The sequence below is a fragment of the Neolamprologus multifasciatus genome, chromosome 15, assembly GCF_963576455.1.
Source record: "Neolamprologus multifasciatus chromosome 15, fNeoMul1.2, whole genome shotgun sequence".
Lineage (NCBI taxonomy): Eukaryota > Metazoa > Chordata > Actinopteri > Cichliformes > Cichlidae > Neolamprologus > Neolamprologus multifasciatus.
The window spans coordinates 17,364,705-17,387,669 of NC_140453.1; the positions used below are offsets into that span (position 1 = coordinate 17,364,705).

Genomic DNA, 22,965 nt, shown 5'->3' on the forward strand with positions numbered 1-22,965 from the left:
ATCATACCTGAGACAGCTTCATCTGCATGTTGGCAAAAACATGCAAGAAGCCCACCACTGCATCCCACAGTCTGCTGTGTGCTAAACTCTGCTGGTTCCCAATACATGGACCCTGCAGGAAAAAAATACAGTGAAGAAAAAACATCATGAAAAATTTTAATCCCGACTTGACAAACTCAACAGTGCTGACCGAGAGATCAGCATCTTACCTGGATGTACTCAGTCAGCGAGTTAAATATCTGCTTTGCTACAGATAACGCTTTGGAAAAGTTTCGCTTTCCGGTTTCATCAATTACTTCTTTGCCAGAGTAGTACCAGTAGAAGTCACTGATAGATTCCTGAAGGAGAACCACAGTGAGAAACAGGTTAAACAAACACAATAAAGATGGTGATGATCATACTAAAGATGGATCCATCCCTCAGTTTTGTGCTTTAATCACCTGAAGACGGAGCAGATAGTCCACAGTGCTGATAATGATGTTGACTGTGGTTGTGTTTCCAGTTTGGGTTCTCAGAAAATTCTGGAAATCTGAAAGATGAACAAATATTCTCAATGCCTCGATGCTTTTTTGTAAAACCGGTGCAATAAACTAAACTTGTGCAAACAAACTCTTGTGTTTCCGATGAAAACATGCATTTGGAATAAACTCAAAGAGGGCCTCACCTCCATTGTGGCCCTCGCACAGAAGTTGCAAAAACCGGAAAAGATCTTTAGTAAACTCATCATTCTGTAGCACCTTGGAGCCTTGAGAGGAAATATTTTGGTGAACACAGCTGAAACTCTGCAATACTTACTGGTAACACTTCATATTGTAGTCTTTGTAATAAGTGTTAGTTAACAGCAGTAAGGCTCTTATAAGTCCTTCTTAAGATGTTAATAAGATGTTATATACATAGCATACTAAACAATAACATATAATAATGTATTATAAACTATGAACTTAATAGCCGACTATGTTTTCTTTGCAACTATTGCATTTAATGGGAGAACAATGGCTTACACGGTTAGTAAATATATTATTATTAACTTATTAATAATGCTTTTCATAGCTCTGTCTTTCTGTCCACTATGTTCTTAATAAATTAGACATAAAATAATAAAAGCTAGCTTAAAAAAATAACAACACATACACTGTAAAAGGTGGTTAATTTGGGTTGCATAATGTTAATAATCATTCTGTCAGGAGTTACAAGCATCTTATTATACATTAACTAACACTTAAAACAAGAACCTTATTATAAGGCATTACCTTTTTATTTCAACATGAGAAGGAATAATAACAATAATGCTAATAATATGTGAATCTCCCTTCAAAAGCAATTAATATGACGCAAGCAGGACAGGTTTCATGGTCCAAACATTTTGAAGTCCAGGGCCTTTAGATTGCAGATTCAAAACTGAATCCAAAGTGCTTTTTTTTTTTTTTTTTTTTTTTTTTTGTAAAAATGCTCTTTCCTTAAACAACAGTGAAACACTAGGACATTTCCATAAGCTGGAGGAAGCCTGATAACTTTCACATGCAGGCCATGACTGGGCCTGACAAAGAGCGGACAGACGGGATTACCTAATTCAGTTTAAAAATCAGCTAGTCAACAGAGCTATATGAAATGAGCACAGTACAGTTCTTTAAGCATATAAAACCATGTGAAAGTTAAACATATGTATCATAACCAGCTTTGTGAAATAGGCCCCAAGTAGAAAGCAAGACAAAGCTTTTTAAGGCTGTGGAATGATCCACAGACCTTCAAGTCAAACCCTTTGGAAGTGGCACTGATAGCCTTAGACTGACATATTTGAGCATCAGTAATAGGATTTGCATTAGTAAATGTTAACATGAAGGGAATGGGAACAAATATCACAGAAAAAGGACAGTCAGTGGATTCTGAAGATCCACTTTCTGTGTACTCTAACAGTTGGCATGCACAGTGTCTCCCTACAGGCATCTGGGGAAGGGCAGGGCTGGTTACCATATAAAGCAAGGAGTATGGACCACAGATATGGAGGGGACATTCAGGGTGAAAGCATAGCCATATCAGCATGATCTAAATTTGCTATTTACCCCGCTCAGTGTGGACTGCCATCGATGGGTTTTTAAAATGACAGGAAGGAGACGAACAATACACGAAGACATAAGCAAAAAGAGAGGACATTGAGTTACAATACCAAGAGATATGAATATATCAGCTACTAGTGAAAAACAAAGACATGCAGTTAAAAAGAAATTTGTCTTCTGACGGGGAGAAAGGAAAAAAATAAAAATAAAAATCATAGGCCTGGGTTATTTCTATGTACCATCTAATAAGATGAGGACCAAATAAGAATTCAGTCATGGTGAAAAGTTTGTAACGTTAACAGACACGAGTAGTAACAGTGAACTGTTAAACACAGAACTCAGTGGAAATGTTGAGCAGAGAACTGAATGATGAACAAACAGACGTTGTTTGATGTGAGAAGCTCAAGTGAAGAGTGCTTTTGTTGGAAGTTAGAGAGAGATGATAGGTCTTGTTTTAATGCTGGACCATGTCCTCTAAGACTAAATATTTCTATTTAACCTAACCTTCATTAAGAAACCCATACAGTCCCCCCAACATAATCCCATATCTTCCACTGTATAAAGTCCAAAAATATATATACAAATGTAATTTACTTGTATTTTGATTACTGCAAAAAAAGACATTAAAGACACCACACTGACAAGCAGCAAACTATTTCTATTAATCAAAATTTACATTGATAGCAATGAAATTTTGATTTCAAAGGCCATACAGAAACTATGAATTAGCATTAATTAAGAGCTTTCAATAGATGCTGATGTTAAAGTTGGCATGGTTCAGCATTAGTTCAGTGAGGGGTGGGGAAGGGTATAATCTTCTGTTGGGTGTAATCAAGGATAATATCAGGTGTTTCAGGAGCAGGCGTCTACTCTGAGAACCTCAAGAGAAACCGTTTGAAAGAGAAAACAAAGTAGATGTCACACAATGCATCTAATGAAAGTCCACTTCACTTACTAGAACCTTCCTCTGTCACCATGCCGAGTCCTTCTGCTTTGTTCTGTCTCTCAAATGCATTCAAGTCCAGGACACTAGGAGAAGAACCTCAAAATCAAATATGAGCATATGAATCATGCGTTTGTTTCCAGGAAGAATAATATAGAGTACCGACCTGCAGGACTGCATTAGTCCTGAAAGACTCTTGAAAAAGCCTGCATCTCTTTTTTCTTTCAAGTAATCGAGCATTTTCTGCGATGGGTGAAGTAAAGCATTACAGTCTTGTCAAAAAAAAAATGAAATGTGAAATGAAAGTCATAAACTGGCTGTATGCACACACAGTGCAGAATGACCTCACCTGCTGAACTTGCACGTTGCCTCCATTTAGGATGGAGATGCCCAGTTTGAGGGTGCAGGTCACCATGGGGCCCAGACGACCTGATAGCAGAAATTTAAGATAAAAAACAAAAAAACAAAAAGCAGCCAGTTAAGGCAATTCATAATCTCTACAAACAAATACAAGCACACACTTTTCTAAATATAGTTACAAAGTGCTTTACAGATCACAAACCAGTAAAAATAAGGCATGAAAAACTTAAATGGAGAAGACAAGGAGGACAACTTAGACCTCAGAGGATTAAGAGCAACCATTTTCTGCTGTAACACTGCTTCGGACACAACAGTAAATCAGCTGCGTAGCTGAGTGAGAAACAGATCATTACCTTTACTGGCGCTGATCATCTGCAGCACCATTTCAGCAGCGCCACGAGCGTGCAGCCTCGCCTGCTGATAAAGGATCTTCTGCTTTTCCATCTCCTTCTCCTGAGGGACGAACACACACATACAGTAATGAGGAAAGCTACATTTTAAGGAGACTGACCACCTTTGCTACCAAGCCCCCACCAAGGTACCTCGAATGTCTTTTCTTTCCCTTCTTCCTCTTCTTCTTCCTCATCCTCTGCACAGCTCTGAGAACACAAAGGCTCACTTCAGGGTTTGATTTCATTTTCCAGCTGCTTAGATTTCATTTGCTGATAATTGATAAATTAAACTTGAAGGAACACTACCTTTGCCATCATGTCTGCATACGCAATATACAAAGGATCTTCTTCCAAGTGACTGAGAAAAAAATAAAGTCATGTTGTGTTAATATCATATATTCTGCTGGTTAAAGTACACAAAACGGACAAATTGATATGGATTAATTGTTAGACAATTATCACAGCAGATACCTCAAAAATTGGCCAAAGACAAACTTGGATACACAAAAATTAAAACAGGCCACGGGGCAAAATATGTAATATGTGATCTGGAAGTGAACTGCCCCTGTAAATTTAGCATTAAAAAAAGGTTGCTAATTGCTTAAAAGCAGACTCATAACCATCTCACCTTCTTTCTGTCAGAGCATTGTGGCTGAAGTGCAGAATGAGTTGGTGGAGAGGGTCGGGCTGGATCTCAGCCACCTCCTCTTCCTCCTCCTCCACAATCTTCATTGGTGTTTTCTGCACAGGAGTGAACTATTAGCTCTGCTCAAATCGCAGCTGCTTACTACTCAATGCACGAGACCTTTGATTCATTGACATCTTTGCAAACTCACTGACACTTTCACGCATTTGTCCAAAACACTGAAATGAGTTGTTAACATTCACCTAGTACCAGCATGCAGATGATTTTATTTTTTTGGTCCTGGTAATCCATGAATAGGACAAGACGTTAAGAGTGACTCATGAACAACGGAGTTGGAACACGTTTTCAAATGCATGCATGTTACAGCAAACAGATGCAAGCAGTAAGCCGTTGGGTGATATGAATTTGAACATGGGGAATGATCCAGACGGCAAAGGAGCCTAACAAAGAGGGACTGTCAAAACGACACAGTCTTCAAGAGTCCAAACTAATCTGACAGTTTGGTCAAATAAAACTGACAATAAATTAATAATCGTCCGAAAGGAACAGATTATAATCTAATCATCATGTATTTAAAGCTTTAATCAGTGAGAAACCTTTTTTTTTTAATAAATTTGCTGCACATCTGCAAGATCTAATATGAAATGTGATCTTCACATGACTACGCGAGCATGCCACTGATGTCACGGCCACAGAAAGTACTGGAATTTCACCTTCACACTCACACTACAGACTTACAGAGTACAGCAAAACGACAACTGATGGGTTGGATCCAGATCGGACAGCCAAACAGCTAGTGACAGTCTCCTATTGTACTGAAAGGCCCTCCTTACCACTGCTGTCAGAAAGGCATAGCCTGCTTTTCTAGAGCTGTGAGTGCCGGAGCTGGCCCTGTGTCTCCTGAGTTGATCATGCAGCCTCTGACCCCTGACGGACCTCTGTTTGAAGGGTTTTGCGCGCCTAGAGCGGGGGACCCTGGGCGCTTTGGGCGAGGTCCCCACCCGGGCGCGCTCCCATGGCTCAACAGGCGCAGAGCTAAAGAAGCATTCGGCAGACAGGACTGGCAGAGGGGTGCCAACGCAGGGCACATGGGGCGAGGGCAAGGCTAGCCCAGTACTTACTGCCAGATCCTGAACTAGCTTCTCCTCAAAGGAGTACTCCTCTGCCTCTATCCAAAGTCTCTCATAGGCCGGGATGAAGAAGTTGATAGCACGATGCCTGGGGAGGGGGAGGTGGGGAGGAATGAAGGGGGGTAGGGGAAGGTAAGAGTGGCATTAGGGTAGGTTCTGGTGAGTTTTTGGTGGAGACAGGAAGGAGAGATGTTGGGAGGAGGAAGGGATTACAGGAAGTGCATTTCAGGCAGGGTGGTGATTGGTCAATGTGGGATCCACTGGCTCTTCTGACTGGTCATGTTTGGTCTCTAAAATACCTGCAGTTACCTCATCAAAGGAGCATGCACACTTTAGGAGGCTTTTTGTTTTCTCATCTTAATGAAACTAATCATAATGTTGGAAACCAGCTGATCAACTTAACAAAATCAAGACTGATATATTTCTTTCTGCCTTTCTTCTTCTCTTCATTGCTTCCTTTAGGGTTCACCTGAAATGAAACAGAGGCCTGCGGCTTGCAGTGCATTTCCACTTTCCAATAAAGTTTGTTTCACTCAATTCTCAGGCTCATTCTAGCTGACCAATCAGAATCAACAGTGCAGAGACAGTTGATTGCTAGGCAGAGATCGGTCCACAGCCTGGTGGATGAAGGGGGGAGGTTGAACAGATGAAGCATTCACCCCGTAGTTTCACTTTACCGTCAGCAGGGAGAACAGGCGGTCAAAGCTGGAGGCTTTGAATGCCCTTTCCAGCCAAACCTCCCGATAGCCATTCAGGAAGTAATTATTAATTTTGTATCTGAGGGAGGATGAGGTAGTGTTATGCAAGAAAACAACACAGAGGAGAGAATGTCATTAGGGAGGTGATGAGGGGTTTTACATGGGCACACAGTCAAGAAAAGAAAAATGAGCCCACCCTCCCACGGCTATTTGGTGATTGCTTGTTATGTACGGTTAGATTGAGACAAGACAATGTCTTAACTGGCTTATTTAAAAATAGAATGCCAATATTTAGATATTGACATTTTTTGCGTTTTTTGAAATGTTGCAGGTGTTTGTTTTTTTTGTTTTTTTAACTCACCTGGGTAAATTGTAGAGTGGAGCCATGCGGAAACAAGCCACTACAGCACGTTTACGCTGTTTCGATAGCAGCTTCTGCCACACACACTTTTTATTCCTAAGTGGTTGCTCCACCTAAAAGAAGATAGTAGACATTTGTGACTATACAAGGACGCTACACATAGCTTTTTAACTACCCTTTAAGACTGGGATTATTCTACAACCACAATTCAATTTATTGTAAAAGAATATAAGAAAAAAAATGTCCAGAAGGTTAATGACAAAAGCAGCGAGTAAGCTAGCTGCACAAAGAAATAAAATGGTATTTGAGAAACTGAATTGACTAAATGTTCTAGAACATGTCAATGTCCGGTAGTGGACTGTCAATATGTTTTTACCTGCTCCAGATGGAAGACTGCAGCAGAGATGCTCTGGACTCTGTCCACTGTATGCTCTGGGTTTGCTGGTTCCTCGCTCTTCACCACAACATCTTTGTACAGGTTCATCTGCCACTGGACCGCTGGATCATCAGACTATATAACACCAAAATCAATCATTTAAAAAAAGACTAATGAAAAAAGCACATGAAATCAACAGTTTTATTACCTAATCTACTCTAAACTACTGGAACCAATCTTACCTTGTCCTGGAGATGGAGATTCTGACGCAAATGCTCCTTCACCTCATCATCTGTGTCTTTCTATGAAGGGACATGCAATGTGGTGTTATTAAAATATTTCTTCATTCAATTAAAACATCAGAGTGTTTGTGTAATGCAAAAGAAAGCACAACAGCCTGAGAGAAGTGCATCTATGAAAGAAAGTGTCAAAGTATGATGACTGCAGTGCTGATGGGGAAAAAAAAAGACCAAACTGACTAACCATCTATCATCATCTTAAAGATGGATGCACAGACTACACTCTACCTGTAGACCTACCAGTGATGAGAGCAAGTTGCACTTCATAGTATTCCATATTTCTTTTGGCTTGCAACTTCATTAAAGTCATCTATGATCTAACATAACAGATATGTATATGTGGACCTCTGCACGCCGTCCCTACAGATGCTGTGATCTAAGATTCTTTGTTCCAGGTCCTATTTTGTCAGCTCACCAGGCTGTAGCGTATCTTGGCCAAAGAGACGAGCTCCTGGTCTCCTGGGGTGCACATGTTAAGGCCGATGGGTAGCATCTTCTTCAGGGCGGCTACAATTAGAGACGTTTGAATGGAGTAGTATTCACCACGCCGGAGCTTGTGTTTCCTCTCCTGGTCCCCACCTGACTACAGAGGTTAAGAAAATATGAGAGACATAACATATGACGACTAATGTGAGAGCTGAAGGTAATCAGAGACTATAAAAATAATGATTATTTACCTTGACCTTAAACATACCTTTCCTCTTATTCTTTATTGTCATTATTAAAGTTCTTGTATATATATATATATATATATATCAAATTTAAGTCAATATTTTATAATATACTTAAGGGGGCAAAAGGTGTTTCACCTACAAACCATTCAAAAAGATGAATCGCAACCGAAGGGACCAAAGTGGAGTCTTTCATCATAAATCATTTAGCAAGCAGAGTCCTTCAAAAGGTGAGAAGCTTTAAAAAAAAAGTTCCTCTGTGAGAATTGAACCAAGACACTCTGAGAGTACCAATAAATCAAATGCTCAGCCAAAACAAATGAACATCAAACTTTCTCTGTGTCAGCTGGTTGAGAGGCTGCTGGACAACATGCTGTCATCATCTAGATTTTTAAGAGACTTTATTACGACAAAATGTCAAATGTAAACCTAACGTAGATGTGAATTTAGGAGTGTGAACTCATTAAGTTGATTTATAAAACAGCTCTTAAACCCAGAGATGATTAAAATGTACTTTCCTTTATCTGCTTCATGAATAAGGACAAAGGTCATCTACAGTCTTGTGAAAAAGAAAGTTGTTGAATCAAGATTTTAACAGGATGCATAGTCCTGTGAAAACTTTCATTTTAACATCACAGTATAATAAAGTCCCTCCTTAAAAGGAAAGAGTCTTGAATGAAAAATATTCATGTTATGAATTCATATTAAAAAAAGCTCAAAGAATGATCATTTTCATCTGATTACCCATAAAATCTGATCAGGACTTCTAATATGGTTCATTTTCAGCAAGGTGATAATATTTATGAATACTTGTTATTCATTAAATCTGGTTAGTCTGACCATATGACATTTTTCTTATTATCAGTTAGGATCACATCCAATAATAGCATGTTAAGTAATATTTCATATTTTCTTTTTTTAATGACATTTCTTACTTTATCAGATTCAGTTATATTGTTGTGAGCGTCAGTTAGTGTCTAATCTTTTTTACATCTTACATTTCACATCTCTCTCTTTTTTGGATTTCTTTGTGTCAGCTGAAGCTGAGCGATACAAAATTAAAACTAAAGATATTTTAAAGCTGTTCTCACACACCAAGTTTCAAATCATTCTGACACAGGAGCAAGTCAAAGACCCACATCCCCATCTTTACCTTGGACATCTTAGTCTTGCCTTCACCAGTTAGGAAGCCCAAATTGTTGATTTCATTCTGAACCACAAAGTTTTGCTCCTCACGCTTAAAGTTCTGGATTCAGAGAACAAAGAAATAACGTGACTGGAATAAATGAGTTAATCTTGGTATTGTAACTATTATCATGAAAGACTGGACAGCGAGGCTTACATGTGACTTGCACCAGAGGATGAAGATCTCAGCCACCATCCTAAAGAGCTCAGTGGAGTCTCCGTCCGGCTCCTTCAGCCACCTGGACCTGGAGTGGACAAAGACATAAAGCATGTTAAGCTGGAAGGACTTAATATTTGTCAGATTACATCTGTGCAGGACTGGACCAAAAAACCCCAAAGCAAAACAAACAAACAAAAAAAAAACCCCTCAGTGTATTGAATGTTGACATAAAAATTGCAAAATCATTAAAATCCACTAAATAGCATTTTAGAGATGGTCAAGAAGTAGCGTGTATATATTTTGCACCTGTTGTTGTCCACATAACGAATGAGCATGGGGTAGAAAGCATAGAGGTCCCTGCAGAGCACAGCAAACTCGTCCAAGATGAGCAGTTCTGCCTCCTGGTTGTCACCTTTGCTGTCAGCTTTCAGCAGCTCCTCTTCAGCCACCACCTGCATATGCAGTGCATCAACAACAATCAGTTTATTAGTATGAACATCTTCAATAATAATCCCATCTCTCCATCCTCTCTCTGAGCAAAGAAGTATTTTTATTTTCCAAAAAGGATGTAAATATATTGAAAGTTTACACCACAACTTCAGCAGCTATTAATTGAGTCAAAAAAAAAAAAAGTACTTGAACCACAGACGTCACTTGACAGTGGATATAATGTGCTACTACACAGCATGTAAAGTATATTTTAAGCGCTCACCTTCACCGTCTTCTTCTTTAATTTATCCAGTGTGGGCAGGAAATGGGTTCTGAGCAGATCTGCTCCAGCTTTGCAGATGATTGGCTGAGAATAGACTGTGAATAAACATCCGGAAATTATTTTCTCGGCTGAGACGCTGACATTTTCAAGAATAAGCCAGCTTTTGCAAAAGGTCTGAGTCACAGTTTTAAAGAACACAGGTGAAAAGTCATCCCTTGGTCCCTGGAAAAAAGATGTTAGACAGCATCTCCAAATAATTTATTAGAATCCCACGACTGGAATACATTTACTGACTTCTCTAACAATAATACTGGGGGCTTACCGGCAATCCTCTTCATCCAAGGAGCATCATCTATGCCCAGGTTGCTGTTGAGGATCTTGAGGATATTTCCCAGAATGATGCTGAGGTGTTCAGAGGTCACCATGGTGCAGCACTGAGCATCTGGGGGCGAGTTCTCTGGACCTTTCTCCCACCAGTAGGACAGATAGTTACACAGCATGGGAAGGATTACCTCTATAACCTGCAGCAAATGGGCAGAATGCTGAATGTCTGAATCAGAGTAGGCAACTAAAAGCAGACGTGTGTGTACTGTGACATAAGTGAGATTATCAATGCACAGCTTCCAGAGTTGATTTGATATTTTTTGCTATTTTTTTATATTTCGTATTTTACATTTATTCAATAATATTAAATAAAATACCAGTTGACTAAAAGGATAGTTAATATTTTATTTCACTTATAACTATAATAACAATCAAAATTAATGGAGCTGAGGCTGAGATGGCCTGACTTCCAGTGGCCTGACCTTTTATGCTTCACATTGGATTGAGCACTTCCAGTAATACAAACTAATAGCATGTAAAGTAGTCAGCAGTTGCAATATAAAAATAATCCAGATGTTTGTTTAATAATATTAATATCCCATAAACTCTTCTGACCTGTGGCATGTCACTATAGCGAGCACCAGACTCTGACACATCATTAACGTCTTTGAGAAGTTTGTCAAGACGAGGCATCTCTGGGCACATCTCCTCCACTGTGTCAGGCATACTCAGGACTAGAACAGGAAAACAATCGCTGTGATTAATCACAGAGATTCTAAAAGCTGGCATTCTTAAAACTGCCTAATAATAGTATATGTTTATCAAAAGACATTATATAGTAACAATCAAATTAAAATAAAAATGAGGACCAGGGAGATTCTTACTGGCTCGCTCTCGAGGGGTCTTGGTGTTGAAGACTGAGAGTGGGTTGTGAGCGTTTAGATGAGGCTCCAGGAAAGCTACGGGCATGGCTCCAACCAGAGTCGCCAGGCTCTCCCCCAGTGCTGGCAGATGCCTATTTATGATAAAAAATCAACATGTAAATTTGCATAATGTGATATTACTTATGCAAAATAAGCACACAGATAAAGACACTAGTCAAATGTCAAAATGTACAAGAGCAAGTTACTCTTGTAGGTGGAAGATTTTACAGGTGCCAGAAATAGGCAAAGACATATTATTTGGCTTGTGTTTGTTTTTTTAACACTTTTTTTTCTTTTCTCCTGTTGGCAATCAGAAACTTTAAAACTTCACCGCTGTCATTTTTACAGTTTGACTTGGCCGAAAGTTTCTCATTCAGAGCAGCTTTTTAAGATGTTAGTTTTGGGGAACCGTTTTTAAAATTTCTATTTATTTAGTTATTTACTATTTTAAGTAGATCTATATTAAATACAAAAATGCATCATTTCAGTCAAGACCAGTGAAACCACAGTGAAAAGGAGCTCCTTGGGTGGAGGTGGGTTGCAAAGTGGCTTGCAGATGCCCAGCAGCTGTGGCAGACTAAAGGAGCTATGAAATTATCAACTGGATCCAAAGAAAGGTGTCAGCTTATGTGAACTGACTTTAAGATCAGGTGATCTTCCAAGATTGAGGATCAGACTGGTTTAATGGAAGCTTGAACTTAAACAGTAGATTTGATTTTTGCCTTAATTTTGTAACAGATGCCCTTTCCCATAAAATGTGCATATAAATCAAAGTACATCATTAAACAATGAAGTATTTAATAAGTGCATGTGGTGAAGGTGTGGTCCTCGGCACAGCTGCAGGGGAGGGGTGGTGCCAGGAGGCAGGTGAAGCCACAGGTGGTAGCGACTGGAATGATGACAGTCTTTTCTTTTCGTAGTGAAGCAAAAGACGAGCATGGTGTGTGTGAGCTGAGACCAGCGCTAAGTGGAGACTGTGGCATTGTGTGTGTACATGACAATAAAAACTGAGAACTGTGAACACAGCCATTGTGTGTGTGGGTCCATCTTACAGTGCACACAGTATATTAAAGAAAAATCTTGTCAGCCATATCATACTTATCTGTGTATAATACCGATTTTCTGTATTAGAAAAGTTTTGCCTCCTACCTCTCCACAAACAAGTTCTTTCCTGTTCCCAGAGAGTACAAACATGTCAGAATTCTGTAGCAAGACAGCTGGACGTCATCCACTGAAACAAATAACATGCATCCATTAAACATCAGCAAAAAGAAACGAGAAACTTTGAGGGAAAACCAGTATGAAAAATAGGAAAGTATATTAGAATATTCCTATTAGAAAATCCATATAATAGGAATTCTGTGCAAACTGGGAATATAAAGAAGGCTTTCTTTTTCTAAATCAACTGTTTCCCATCTCGCTTTTGGTGTATTTAACTGTATTTTGTTTATTCTTTTCACTTTTCTCTTAGCTAACTATGATGAATAACTACAGTATGACAGTAGAGAACAGCAAACACTGAGCATGGAAACTCACAAAGCAAGTCCACTCCAAACTCGTATGTTTTGATATGCTCAAAGAGGGCAGTGAGGATAGGCAGCAGTGCCACTGTCACATAGTTTATGCTTTGACTGACGCTCTTCATCTGGGCACGGGATTGCATGAACTTTCCCAGTTTCAGCATCTCCAGCAGCTTCTCCAAATCTTCTGCTGCATTCTCAAAGAAAGTCTTTAACCCGACTTTTACCAGCTCCGAGCCAGTCTTCATCACTGTTCTGTAGAAAGGAGGGAACAGAAAGGCTAGTATGCATGCAAAAATACTTTTTTTTATGAGTTAGTGGTTTAAAGATAATACATGCGTGTCTTTTATTGAGCTTTATTACAAGTCTTATGAAGTAATACGCACTTACCTAGTGTCAAGTGAGTGAGTAAGGATGTGCAGACAGCTCACCATCATTGCTGAATCACTTCCTGTGGGATATATTTAATGTAGATACTGGAAAGGATTGCAAACAAAAAGCCACACAAACATATGAACAGAAGCAACCTTACCAAAGAGAGAAATCCTGTGTCTGACAAGAGCTGCCAGCTTACAGAACAGACTGGAAAAGAAAGGAAGTAAGAACGAAACTGAAGAAGATGTTAGGAAAAAGCAACCGAGTGAAAGAAAACAAGAAAGGGCTTTATGAAAATACAAGAAAACACACTGATCAGCAAAAACATGATGACAGTACCTGGTGACCATCTCCTTCTCTTTATTGGAGGCACAACCACAACTGCTCAGGTTCTTACTAGGTGTAGACAGGAAGTACAGACAGTGGTTTTTAAATGTTTGATCAGTCAGGGGAAGCAACACCTGGGGAGAAGAAATAAACACTTTAATTAATAAAAATAAAAAAAGTAACTACAACAGCACATCAGAGGCTCAGTTGCAAACAGAGCTCCCAACCTTGGCAAAGAACTTGATTTCCTGGTCATGAGGGGATTTGTCGGTCTTCCCACTGGTGGCCATCGCCTCTGGATTAACGATGTTGAACACCAATGTCAGCCAAGGCTTTTAGCACTGAAAAGCACTAAAAAAGTACATCAGCATCTGCGTATAAAAATGCAGCAGACTTACCAAGATGAGCAATGAACTCCTGGGCAGAGTCAACATTCTTCAGCAACCGCTTAAGGAACTTGTAAGAAAAGCGTTTTTCCATTGATGATGAATCCTGCTCCATGTCCTTCAAGCCTCTGTGAGACAGAAACACTACTGACTACTAGAAAGTCAAAACTTGAAGGTACTAACTGTAAATTTTGAGATAATAACATAAAATTTTGAGACAGCAACACAGCCAAAAAATGCTTTTCCAGTAGTGGAAACAAGCATCCATAGTAGCAGAAGTGCTCATTAGGATTTTCCCCAAGTTTTCAGTATAGCACCGGTAAAGTGCTATACAGTTGCCTAAATTTTCATTTATTATTTCTTTAAAACGTGAGCATTAGGGGGCTGACCTTGTGATGACATAGCCGCTAATCTGCAGGAACTTGAAGAGCTCCTGGGCCTTCTCTCTGTCTCTGTACTTCTCTTTAGCTGTCAAGGTATCATAGGGTACCAGCAGTGGGTGGGTCCCTCCTCCTGGACAAGATTGAAAAGTCATTTCAGGCGCTTTCTTTTGAACACAAATAAATAACACCTCGACTGCTGTTCATAAAACTTCACTACGATTTGCACACCTTTGCTGACAAGCTCAGTTTTCTTCTTCTTGGCCCAGATGTTGTGGTAATTTTCTGCAACCACCTCCACCATGCCCTGCAGAAACAGAAAAAGTGCAGCTTTACTCAGTTTATTTTTGTATTTTGTATTAGAAGATACATGGGAACATTTAGGAAGAGTCAAATGAAACCCAACCTGTAGCTCTCTCGACAAGGTGACATTGTGCAGATCCATTGGAGCGGGACTGAATCCATTAATCTACAAAGTAAAAAAAGAAGCAAATTGCTTTTGAATCAGCATTTTAGCTTTTGCACATTTTGCCAGCTAACAAAAAACAGCAAAAGATAATACAGATGAAAGGATATGATGGATGGCTGTGATTTATGAACAGTAAACGGAGAAGTTTTAACTGCCAACATCGCTAACAGACTGAAAATTCATTTATTGCCCTTCCGCTGTCATCCCTACTGGATCTAGCAGATTTATCATTTAGGCTACTAAAAGACATCTGCAAGTAAATGTTGTAGACAAAATGCTAATATATGCATATATCCACACTTTACTCATAGTCAAGTCTTTTCCATGCTGCATTTCTGCATCAGTGGCTTTTAATCAAAGATTTCTCAAGATCTGCTAAATGTTAATTGTAGAATTTTTGTTCATTGACTCAATAAAAATTATCCCTACCCACACTTAAAATCTGTGTTTTAAATGCTACGCTGAAAAGACTAGCAGTAAAAATATCTCCTGTCTGAAAAAATGTGAATATTTTCTTTTATTTATTTTACTACAGTACGTGCTTTGAGCTCTCTATGGATCAAAAAAGACTCTTTAGTTAAAAACAAAGCAGACATTTCTCAGTTCCCAAAACACAGATTTCCATTAAAAAACTGGTCTTGAGAAATTAAGCCTTCATTAAACTTGCATTCATTACTGATACAAGCGATTGGGACTGTTGCTTGGTGTTTATTATTCTTGCATGACAACAGTGGTCCTGCTATTTACTTTTTAATGGGCTCCTGTTATAAATGATGTCTGCTTTCTGTAGCGTGAATCACCAAAGACGGAAAAATGAAAAAGGAGCATCTAGGGAATTGTTGTCAGCTGATGAGATAGTAAATATGCATCACAAAAGGAAACATTTATAAATGTGTTACCTGGGACTCCGAGATCTTCCGCTGTTTTTCGCCCTCTCGTTGCTGGAACATCGCCTCACCCTCTTTGGTCCTCTCAATGTTCCAGCCCATAGCCAACATGCTCTTCAGTGACTCTCTCACTGGCCAGCGATACGTTTCTCTCTCCTACAGAATGAACACATTCACAGTCTAACACTCTGTCCTGTATAAGACATGCAGGACTATATAGAATAGGCCTATAGACCAGATGTCACAGCTTAACAAAATGTGAAAACATTTATACAAAAATCAAACAAACACACATGTATTTCTTTTCAAACTTCTGATAAAAATGTCCTTGTAAAATCATTACTTATGATGTGGCTTTTTTCTTGCCGCCTCAGTAAAACGCCTCAGAGAGGTTTCAGAACATAAGTGTGTGTCTGTCCACCTTTGATAGTGTATGAATTTGTTTGTCTGTGGCTCCACCCTTGCATATTTTCTGGCTACCTTAGTAGGAGTTTTAGAGTTTATCTTACAGAGTATATTTGGCCTTCACCTCTAGTTTTTGACCCAACACAAAACCTGAGTGGTGCATTTGCCCCTTTGGTGGATCCAGCCACTGTTCACAGAAGCCTCATCAGAAATGCTCTCAAGCTACCAAGGTGCCATTCTTCAACAAGGGTGACCAGGATAAAAGATTGAGGCATGCCACAAAGACAGGACTGAAAAACGGTGCCAACAGAGTGATAAATATTTAAATTTAAAATTGTCATCAATATGTAGAGAAGAGGTCACACTGGAGGCTTTCTTATGGTCTGGGGCTGCGATTCAGCCAGTGCTGTTGGAGATCTTGCACAACTGATGGAATTATGAATGAAATAGCGAAAATGATTGTGAGATTTTGATCTACCATACGATATCTTGTAACACATTTTGTTATGACTTCGTTTTTCAGCATGACAATGATCCCAAAACACACAATGAAAAGAACAATTCTTTTCCAGTCTAATTCTTCTATCCAGCCATAGATTGGAGAGCCCAGAGCCCAGACCTCAACATTTTTAAAGTATTGTGAGATTATGTTGACAGAGTACAGAACAAAAGGCAGCCAACATCTAAAGAAGAGTTTTGAATGTCTTTCAAGAAGCCTGGAAAACTATTTCTGAAGACTAATTAAAGAAACTGAAAGACAGTTGAGAGTTAAAGAATAAGGATGTCCATAGCAAATATGGCCATCACACAGCTTTCTCAGCTGTGTGAGCACTAATGTGCACGTACCTTCTCACTCAGAGATTTATAGGGCTTCAGGAGTGGATGGGTTTTGGCCTGCTCATCCACAGTGTCTCCATGTTTCCAGCCCACTGACATCTGCAACACAGTTGCATTTTATTAAACCATGAAATGTAAACAGGTTTAGTAAAATGGCTGAGACTACAAAGTACAATTACAGCTTTGCATTTCTTTGGATTTTTATGACATAAATCGACTCCAAGCATGAGTGAAGAAGACACTGAGAACACGGAGGCACGAACCTTCTCTGAGGACCACTTGTCATGGGAATGCTCTGCATATTTGTTGGCAATGTACTCAAGTTTTTCAGGAAGGGAGATACTGAAAAGTCAAAATTGTGTTTAAGTCATAACATATGAATAAAAACATTTAGAAACATGAAACATGCTGCTTTAACAAGGCTGCATTTTTAGAACACTTACTTGGCAGTGCTGATGGGTTTGGGGTCAAAGTTACCCTGTGCGTCCATTGATGCCTGCTTCTCCAGCGTTGCACCTAAACTGGAATCCACAAAGTCTGGAGGCAGGGCCCCAGCGATTGCACACAGGCATGACTTGGCCATTTTGAAAAGTTCAGCATCATATTTCTACAAAATGTAAGAAGAGAGGGAAAGGGGTGTTTAGAAGTTTCACCATTTCACTTTTATTTTTTCAGAACGTGTCTGCTGAGACTACTACAGTGGAGCAGAGTAGGATCAGGCCCCCTCCCAAAAAGGAATGAAAATGAAAGCTGGAAAAGTCTGCACCATGTAGTGACCTGTCACAGACTGATAAATGATTCATCTGATTTAGCTTTGCCTCAGCTGCACTGTTCACAAGCACTTCATTGAGCTTTCACTTCACTGCCTCTGACTACGGAGAACTTTTCTCTCAGGAGATCCACACTCAAGTGTTGAAAACTCAAGATTTAAAGAAATAAATAAATAAGAATATATTTTTTAAATATCCCAGAACAGAGTTTTAGAAGCACAAGCATCACTCAGCTACCAAACATTTTGTTCTGCAAAAATGCAGATCAGAAAAATACCACTTCTAGTCCTGGTTCATTATCGGAGAACAACAAATACGCAAAATACAGAGAATTTTTACAGCTCTATGCACACTGGGCCAGCTCATCTTTAATAATAAATAAATTCCTGGTTGTACCTTATGAGAAAGGGAGTCAAAGATTCCCCAGAAGAGTTTCTTGGTGAGAAGGAGCTCCTCCTCAGAGGCAGTACCAAAGCTGCCCATACCAGATGGCAGGCAGTAGTACTTCCAGTTCTGCTCGTAGTGATTGGTCAGCAGCTAGAAATAAGAAACACAAACACACACAAAAATTCCTGAATATTTTTACACTCCAATTGCGATTGCTACAATCACGTTGTTTAACTCTGGAAGTTAGGAAGACAACGGGTTCCCAAATTTTACATTCCAGTGATTGCCTGTGTTATTTCTTCAATAACCTTTTTGACTCTTACATCAAACACATATTAACAAGAAAGTGTTTTGCGTCTCACCCGGAGAGGTATCTTGCAATATTCATTGAGCATTGGAACGTCGAACACCAGACGTCTGAGCAGCTGCTGCATCATAGAGGGACGCAGGTGTCTGTGAAATAAGTGCAGAATTACATCTGTGTAGGCGGAATAGGATTTTCTCTTATGTACATGTGCTCACATCCAAGAATATTTTAAGAACTGTGAGAAGGAAAACTTTTATGTTGTAACCTTGCATATGTGGCAGGCATATACTCTACGCATCATGCTGCACGAGTCCAGGTAAGGACATGGATCAAGGTCACGCTAAATGTGTTAAATCTACACCAAAATTAAAGCAGCTTGAGCTGCTATAATTTTCTACCATCAGACAAAATTTGAAAATTTTACACACAAACAAAAAAAGATGCAACCATTGAAACATTTGAAAAGTGAAGCCAGTGCCCTAAACCTGCATTATTTTTAATGGCCTGCAGGGGGAAAATCCAGATTTCTTTCATTTAACTCAGCTAAGACTAAATAAAGCTAAAGAAGCCTTACTTGCAGATTGCCAGCAGACACTCTTCAATGGCATCCCTTTGGGCTTTGGTGAGTGAGCGGCCTTTTGACAGCCTGTAGATAGTCTGCAACGTGGAGTCAACCAGCTGTGCGTGGTGCTCTGTGCTGCCAAAGAGAGCGGCACAGCGGGTCAGCAGAGGCAGCAGAGCTGAGCCGATGTACCTGTTCATGGCCAGCGCAGTCTCTGTGGTGCTCAACACCTCCTGTGAGACAGAGAACAATGCATGTAAGTGAAAAAGGAAGAGCAGCCCAATCTCTACATGCAGAGATTAACAGAAGGTGGAAGTGATTATAGGTTCCGCCAAATGTAAATATTATGCAGTTCTCTAATAGCAGAAAAGGACAGCAAAGCTGAAGAGCTTCAATTTCCACTGATGTCACAGATGGGGATAACTGTATTCATGGTGGTGTTTGTGATGGTGTTATTTACCTTTTGCATGTAAATTAAGTTCCAAATGTAAAAAGTTCCTGACTGGAAAATGGCTTACTGTGAGCCATTCAACCATAAATAATGGCCAGACAATTTGTTAGTAGAAAATGAATCTGCACTAAGAGCAGTGAAGGTGGGAATTTGTTCACAATTTTCTCCCTTTAAAAAACAAAAGAATAATAACAGAGCAAAGTAAAGGACTAAAGGAAAATAACCATAGTTGAACTAGTTGATAATTACTTTGCAGTTTTAGACTATATTGCGTTATATTTGATCCATAGACTATACATAAGAGATACATAACATATTTTGGTTGGTAAGTGTGATGAGAGCAAAGGTTCACTTAATCACCTGTCAAGTCATTTTAAATGACTCCAAGTGTGTACCTTTGATGCACAAATTCTCCTTACAAAGAGCAAAATCTCACCAAAGGAAATCCAAACTTTATATCTAGTTTCATCTATCATTTCATTTACAGTGGGGCAAAAAAGTATTTAGTCAGCCACCGATTGTGCAAGTTCCCCCACTTAAAATGATGACAGAGGTCAGTAATTTGCACCAGAGGTACACTTCAACTGTGAGAGACAGAATGTGAAAAAAAAATCCATGAATTCACATGGTAGGATTTGTAAAGAATTTATTCGTAAATCAGGGTGGAAAATAAGTATTTGGTCACCTCAAACAAGGAAAATCCCTGGCTCTCACAGACCTGTAACGTCTTCTGTAAGAAGCTTTTCTGTCCCCCACTCGTTACCTGTATGAATGGCACCTGTTTGACCTCATCATCTGTATAAAAGACACCTGTCCACAGCCTCAACCAGTCAGACTCCAAACTCCGCCATGGCCAAGACCAAAGAGCTTTCGAAGGACACCAGGAAAAGAATTGTAGACCTGCACCAGACTGGGAAGAGTGAATCTACAATAGGCAAGCAGCTTGGTGTGAAAAAATCAACTGTGGGAGCAATCATCAGAAAATGGAAGACATACAAGACCACTGATAATCTCCCTCGATCTGGGGCTCCACGCAAGATCTCATCCCGTGGGGTCAAAATGATCATGAGAACGGTGAGCAGAGATCCCAGAACCACACGGGGGGACCTGGTGAATGACCTGCAGAGAGCTGGGACCAAAGTAACAAAGGTCACCATCAGTAACACACTACAACGGCAGGGAATCAAATCCCGCAGTGCCAGACGTGTTCCGCTGCTGAAGCCAGTGCATGTCCAGGCCCATCTGATGTTTGCCAGAGAGCACATGGATGATACAGCAGAGGATTGGGAGAATGTCATGTGGTCAGATGAAACCAAAGTAGAACTTTTTGGTATAAACTCAACTCGTCGTGTTTGGAGGAAGAAGAATACTGAGTTGCATCCCAAGAACACCATACCTACTGTGAAGCATGGGGGTGGAAACATCATGCTATGGGGCTGTTTTTCTGCCAAGGGGACAGGACGACTGATCCGTGTTAAGGACAGAATGAATGGGGCCAAGTATCGTGAGATTTTGAGCCAAAACCTCCTTCCATCAGTGAGAACTTTGAAGATGAAACGAGGCTGGGTCTTCCAACATGACAATGATCCAAAACACACCGCCCGGGCAACAAAGGAGTGGCTCCGTAAGAAGCATTTGAAAGTCCTGGAGTGGCCTAGCCAGTCTCCAGACCTCAACCCCATAGAAAATCTGTGGCGGGAGTTGAAAGTCCGTGTTGCTCGGCGACAGCCCCAAAACATCACTGCTCTTGAGAAGATCTGCATGGAGGAATGGGCCAAAATACCAGCTACTGTGTGTGCAAACCTGGTAAAGACCTATAGTAAATGTTTGACCTCTGTTATTGCCAACAAAGGTTATGTTACAAAGTATTGAGTTGTATTTTTGTTATTGACCAAATACTTATTTTCCACCCTGATTTACGAATAAATTCTTTACAAATCCTACCATGTGAATTCATGGATTTTTTTTTCACATTCTGTCTCTCACAGTTGAAGTGTACCTCTGGTGCAAATTACTGACCTCTGTCATCATTTTAAGTGGGGGAACTTGCACAATCTGTGGCTGACTAAATACTTTTTTGCCCCACTGTATATCATCTATCAAAGCTCCTCGGTCTGCAGCTTGTTTTTACCCTTTTGCCACTTTCAGGATCCTCTGGCTCATTGATTTGATTGACTGTCAATCTGTGCTAAACTGATAAATGGATAATTCAACCAAGATATTTCAAAATATTTCTTTCAAAGTGCTCGCAACTTCCCAGATCGTTCTGTGTAGCAAATGACCGGATAAACTGGGTTACGAAAAAATGTAGTTTGAGTGTAGTTTTTATACTGAACTGTTTAAAAGCTAAGGGTGACCTGATCAGTAGGCCGATTATTATGTTAATATTTCTGAAAATTTGCAACAGGCTTAGTGACTGTTCTGAGCAATCGGTGCTCATGTTTGATAAGATTTACAGATTTGATGAGCAAACTAGAAACCTTCATTTCATTATCAGTAAATGACAAAAGACTTAAGATCTCAAAAATGTAACAGGAGCAGAGACGACAGATACGATTACACCTGTCAGGTACAACTAGAGCTTACATCCTTTGCATTTGCAGAGACTAAAATGTACTTTTTCGTGTGTGTGTGTGTCGTGAATGTTCTAGGACTTACCGTATCCAGAGACGCCGAGGCTCGGAGGTCAGGCAGGAAGCCAACCTCCAACATCTGGAGCAGGAAGCTCTGGTCCTCGATGCCGTAAACTCTGTCCAGGAAGAGCACCATGGGGGCCTTGTGGTCGGGACAGAAACAAGCTGACATGTCCGGTTCGGTCACTGTGCCATCTGAAGGTTGGTGGAGCAAAACAAAAACCAATGAAAGCGATTCGCTGAAGAAAGTTTCAAATGCAACATGATTTTGGAATAAAATTAGGCTTTAGAGTTTAAGGGAAATGTAATCCCAGACACGATAAGCTGAGGAAACCAAGCATAAATGTGAAATGTATTTATTTTCTGGTGTTCTTGCTATTGAGCATCATTGTAACCCATAATTTTATAAGCAAGGCACAAAGTAGAAAGGTACTAAAAACACAATGTAGGCATATTTGTTTTCCACAGAGATGTAGAGGGAAGCAAAAGCTCTCTCCTAAGTGATGTCTCCTGCCATTGCAAAGGCACTTACAATAATATACGTCCAGTTAGCAGAGCTGTGATGATACTCTGCAGAGTTATGAAATTATTTCAGCTTCCTTAATCTGGCAGTACGACACACATGCTGTACCAGGCAGAGTTTTTATTATTTGCCGTAGGCAGTAAGGTAATGCGGCATGTTTGTTCAGCAGGATGTGGCAAAAACTGTTTGTGATCTACAGCAGCCCGGGTTTGCCTGTAGAGTATAAATTAGATTTTTAATCAGACTACCGTGCACCTTCAGCCTTGAATCTAAACCAAACAACGTTTTTCTTTCCCAGGTAGACATCCCGTCTCACCTTAATTCACTTCTGTTTATGCGTTTCCTTTTAACAATCAGAAACTGCCTAAAGCAAACTTAGACCGGCATACCTTTATTAACGACAGGCATTTTGAGGGGGATGCTGATGACGCCCACCAGGTCCGAAGTGGGAACCAGAGAGCGCAGGATGGCTCTGATACGCAGCGCCTCACCTTTACCTGCATTGATAAGCT

General features: G+C 39.9%; 1 protein-coding gene across 9 annotated transcripts in view; it reads right to left on the reverse strand.

Moving 5' to 3' along the window:
* Positions 1-22,965, reverse strand: part of ryr3 (ryanodine receptor 3) — a 112,146-nt gene that overhangs the window by 11,748 nt on the left and 77,433 nt on the right. For 3 of the 9 annotated variants that reach the window (XM_085133557.1, XM_085133556.1, XM_085133550.1), the window contains 43 exons: positions 22,843-22,963; positions 21,956-22,125; positions 18,859-19,079; positions 18,340-18,430; positions 17,987-18,127; positions 17,264-17,427; positions 17,084-17,162; positions 16,830-16,919; positions 15,591-15,734; positions 14,629-14,691; positions 14,454-14,529; positions 14,232-14,355; positions 13,855-13,970; positions 13,684-13,751; positions 13,469-13,590; positions 13,287-13,336; positions 13,145-13,205; positions 12,771-13,009; positions 12,384-12,465; positions 11,196-11,326; positions 10,927-11,045; positions 10,310-10,508; positions 9,988-10,082; positions 9,582-9,727; positions 9,273-9,360; positions 9,084-9,176; positions 7,675-7,842; positions 7,203-7,262; positions 6,961-7,095; positions 6,585-6,697; positions 5,517-5,613; positions 4,378-4,490; positions 4,056-4,107; positions 3,900-3,956; positions 3,711-3,810; positions 3,347-3,426; positions 3,164-3,240; positions 3,010-3,083; positions 2,061-2,075; positions 665-745; positions 441-529; positions 210-338; positions 8-112 (listed from right to left, as the gene is read on the reverse strand). In XM_085133557.1, the coding sequence (XP_084989683.1) occupies positions 8-112; positions 210-338; positions 441-529; positions 665-745; positions 2,061-2,075; positions 3,010-3,083; positions 3,164-3,240; positions 3,347-3,426; positions 3,711-3,810; positions 3,900-3,956; positions 4,056-4,107; positions 4,378-4,490; positions 5,517-5,613; positions 6,585-6,697; positions 6,961-7,095; positions 7,203-7,262; positions 7,675-7,842; positions 9,084-9,176; positions 9,273-9,360; positions 9,582-9,727; positions 9,988-10,082; positions 10,310-10,508; positions 10,927-11,045; positions 11,196-11,326; positions 12,384-12,465; positions 12,771-13,009; positions 13,145-13,205; positions 13,287-13,336; positions 13,469-13,590; positions 13,684-13,751; positions 13,855-13,970; positions 14,232-14,355; positions 14,454-14,529; positions 14,629-14,691; positions 15,591-15,734; positions 16,830-16,919; positions 17,084-17,162; positions 17,264-17,427; positions 17,987-18,127; positions 18,340-18,430; positions 18,859-19,079; positions 21,956-22,125; positions 22,843-22,963 (4,638 nt within the window). Of the gene's footprint in view, positions 1-7; positions 113-209; positions 339-440; positions 530-664; positions 746-2,060; positions 2,076-3,009; positions 3,084-3,163; positions 3,241-3,346; positions 3,427-3,710; positions 3,811-3,899; positions 3,957-4,055; positions 4,108-4,377; positions 4,491-5,516; positions 5,614-6,202; positions 6,303-6,584; positions 6,698-6,960; positions 7,096-7,202; positions 7,263-7,674; positions 7,843-9,083; positions 9,177-9,272; positions 9,361-9,581; positions 9,728-9,987; positions 10,083-10,309; positions 10,509-10,926; positions 11,046-11,195; positions 11,327-12,383; positions 12,466-12,770; positions 13,010-13,144; positions 13,206-13,286; positions 13,337-13,468; positions 13,591-13,683; positions 13,752-13,854; positions 13,971-14,231; positions 14,356-14,453; positions 14,530-14,628; positions 14,692-15,590; positions 15,735-16,829; positions 16,920-17,083; positions 17,163-17,263; positions 17,428-17,986; positions 18,128-18,339; positions 18,431-18,858; positions 19,080-21,955; positions 22,126-22,842; positions 22,964-22,965 lie in introns of all 9 variants that reach the window. The other 6 variants (XM_085133555.1, XM_085133551.1, XM_085133558.1 and 3 more) reach the window with 3 other exon arrangements.